This window comes from Diadema setosum, chromosome 8 (genome assembly GCF_964275005.1).
Source record: "Diadema setosum chromosome 8, eeDiaSeto1, whole genome shotgun sequence".
Taxonomy (NCBI): Eukaryota; Metazoa; Echinodermata; class Echinoidea; order Diadematoida; family Diadematidae; genus Diadema; species Diadema setosum.
This window is the reverse complement of record NC_092692.1, coordinates 7,118,139-7,119,801: the sequence shown is the minus strand read 5'-3', so window position 1 is coordinate 7,119,801 and position 1,663 is coordinate 7,118,139. Positions and strand designations below refer to the sequence as shown.

The window sequence follows — 1,663 nt, the reverse complement described above, 5'->3', positions numbered from 1 at the left end:
AAATGTTGCTGGAAATAATAATAATGAAAAACTCCTAAAGAGATTGATATGCAATTACATGTGTAATTAGTAATCATGGTGAGATCTGCATTCATCGATAATGAATATCACTCTATTCTTACAGCGACACCGCAGTCATGTGATCCTAAATGTTACAATATCGTTCCTTCAATTGTTTTGAGATCCGGAGTTGCAGCGTAAAACCAAAAACGAAATTATTTAGCACACAAACGCACCAACAAAAACCCCTAATCCCATCGAGATGCCTACCAATGATGACCATCCCGGGCCCCAGGAAAGCGAACCTTCAAAAGGAGTGGTCGCAACAAGAAGGGCCTCCCGTCAGCAGTCCAGCGGAGCCAACAAGGGAGAGCGCCATTCTAGTGTGCATCGGTGCGTCAGCGCGGACGCGCATGAACTCTATGAGGTCGCCGGCAGCACCATCGTAGTGACGCTTCTCATACTCAGTCCCCCCATCGTGCTGGTGGGCGTGATCCTCCTCACAACGGGCGCCATCATCAGCAAGATTTTCGTGCTCATTGCGGGACTCGTCACCATACTCAGCGGGGTTCTCGTGGCTGCCATCACGGCTTTCGTCTTCGTGAGGATGCGCGGGGGTGGCGGCAAGGGCGCGCGCACACAGAACGGATGCAACATTTCCAACGCGCAAGGGTCGTCGGTGAGGTCGCGCTGCGGCGGTCCGCGCGGCGGGTCGGGACTGGGGAACTACTACCGGGTCACCATGGATCTAGAACGGAGCACGAATTCAGCAGACGGGTCCTTCCGCGTTGAGATCACCGAACAACCGTCATCGATGGTGACATTCTTCTCCACAGCGGACTCGGACATACAACCTTTGAGCACCGTCAAACTTAAAAGGTAATTTTTAAAACCACTGGGTCTACATAATATTATATGATGTATATCGTTTAACCTATGCATTAAACGAAGTATATTGAGATGATAGAAGACCATACATTGATACTCTTTCAAAGTTACTTAGCTTTCTGGGAGTACTACGGAGAACTGAATGTGTATCCAAATTCATCAAAATCAATTGTCCGATGGGTTTGTATATATAAAAAAATAATCGTCAATTCATTTGACATACATTTGGAAATTAACATGGAATTGAGTTATTTGTTTGCACTAACTTTTATTGTTAATAGCGCTTGCATAAAGCAAGATTTCTGAAATTCAAGAACATTAATATATGTGTCTTATTTCCTTTCCTTCCTTTTTTCCATCGCTATTTCTCTTCTTCAATACACAGTTCGGAGTCAAGTGGAAGTGTGAACAGCGCCGCCCCTGTCACCCAGGGTGTCGAGATCAAGCGCAACTCGTTTTCGAGCGAAAATGGATGAAATCATTGTGGTCCGTATTTAAGTTGTTTTACAATGATTAACACTCTCGTAGCTTCTTCACGTACTAGTCGGCTCAGTGTGTCTACACCTACTGAAGAAAATGTTTGGAACAGCCAATGGGGCTGTTGGTTCGTTACACCATACGAAGGAAATTCATATCTTCTACTGTAGGACTCCGTAAGCAGTCTCCACTTTATATTGGCAACGCCGCCCTTTATCCCGACGTCTCGAATGCAACGCACTCGTAGGAAAGATGATTTTCTAAGTTACTGTAATTTAAAACACACACACACACACCC

At 45.5% G+C, this 1,663-nt stretch overlaps 1 protein-coding gene across 1 annotated transcript; it reads left to right on the top strand.

Moving 5' to 3' along the window:
* The first annotated feature begins 262 nt into the window (after positions 1-262).
* On the top strand, positions 263-1,364 carry LOC140231775 (uncharacterized). Its single transcript, XM_072311930.1, has 2 exons — positions 263-879; positions 1,274-1,364. The coding sequence occupies exons 1-2, from the start codon at positions 263-265 to the stop codon at positions 1,362-1,364; spliced, it is 708 nt and encodes a 235-aa protein (XP_072168031.1).
* Positions 1,365-1,663: the final 299 nt, after the last annotated feature.

Bases quoted from the DNA above. Each gene is read 5' to 3' on its own strand.
- LOC140231775 (XM_072311930.1), top strand. From the start codon at position 263: ATGCCTACCAATGATGACCATCCCGGGCCCCAGGAAAGCGAACCTTCA. The intron at 880-1,273 runs GTAATTTTTAAA...TTCAATACACAG, and splicing joins AGCACCGTCAAACTTAAAAG to TTCGGAGTCAAGTGGAAGTG.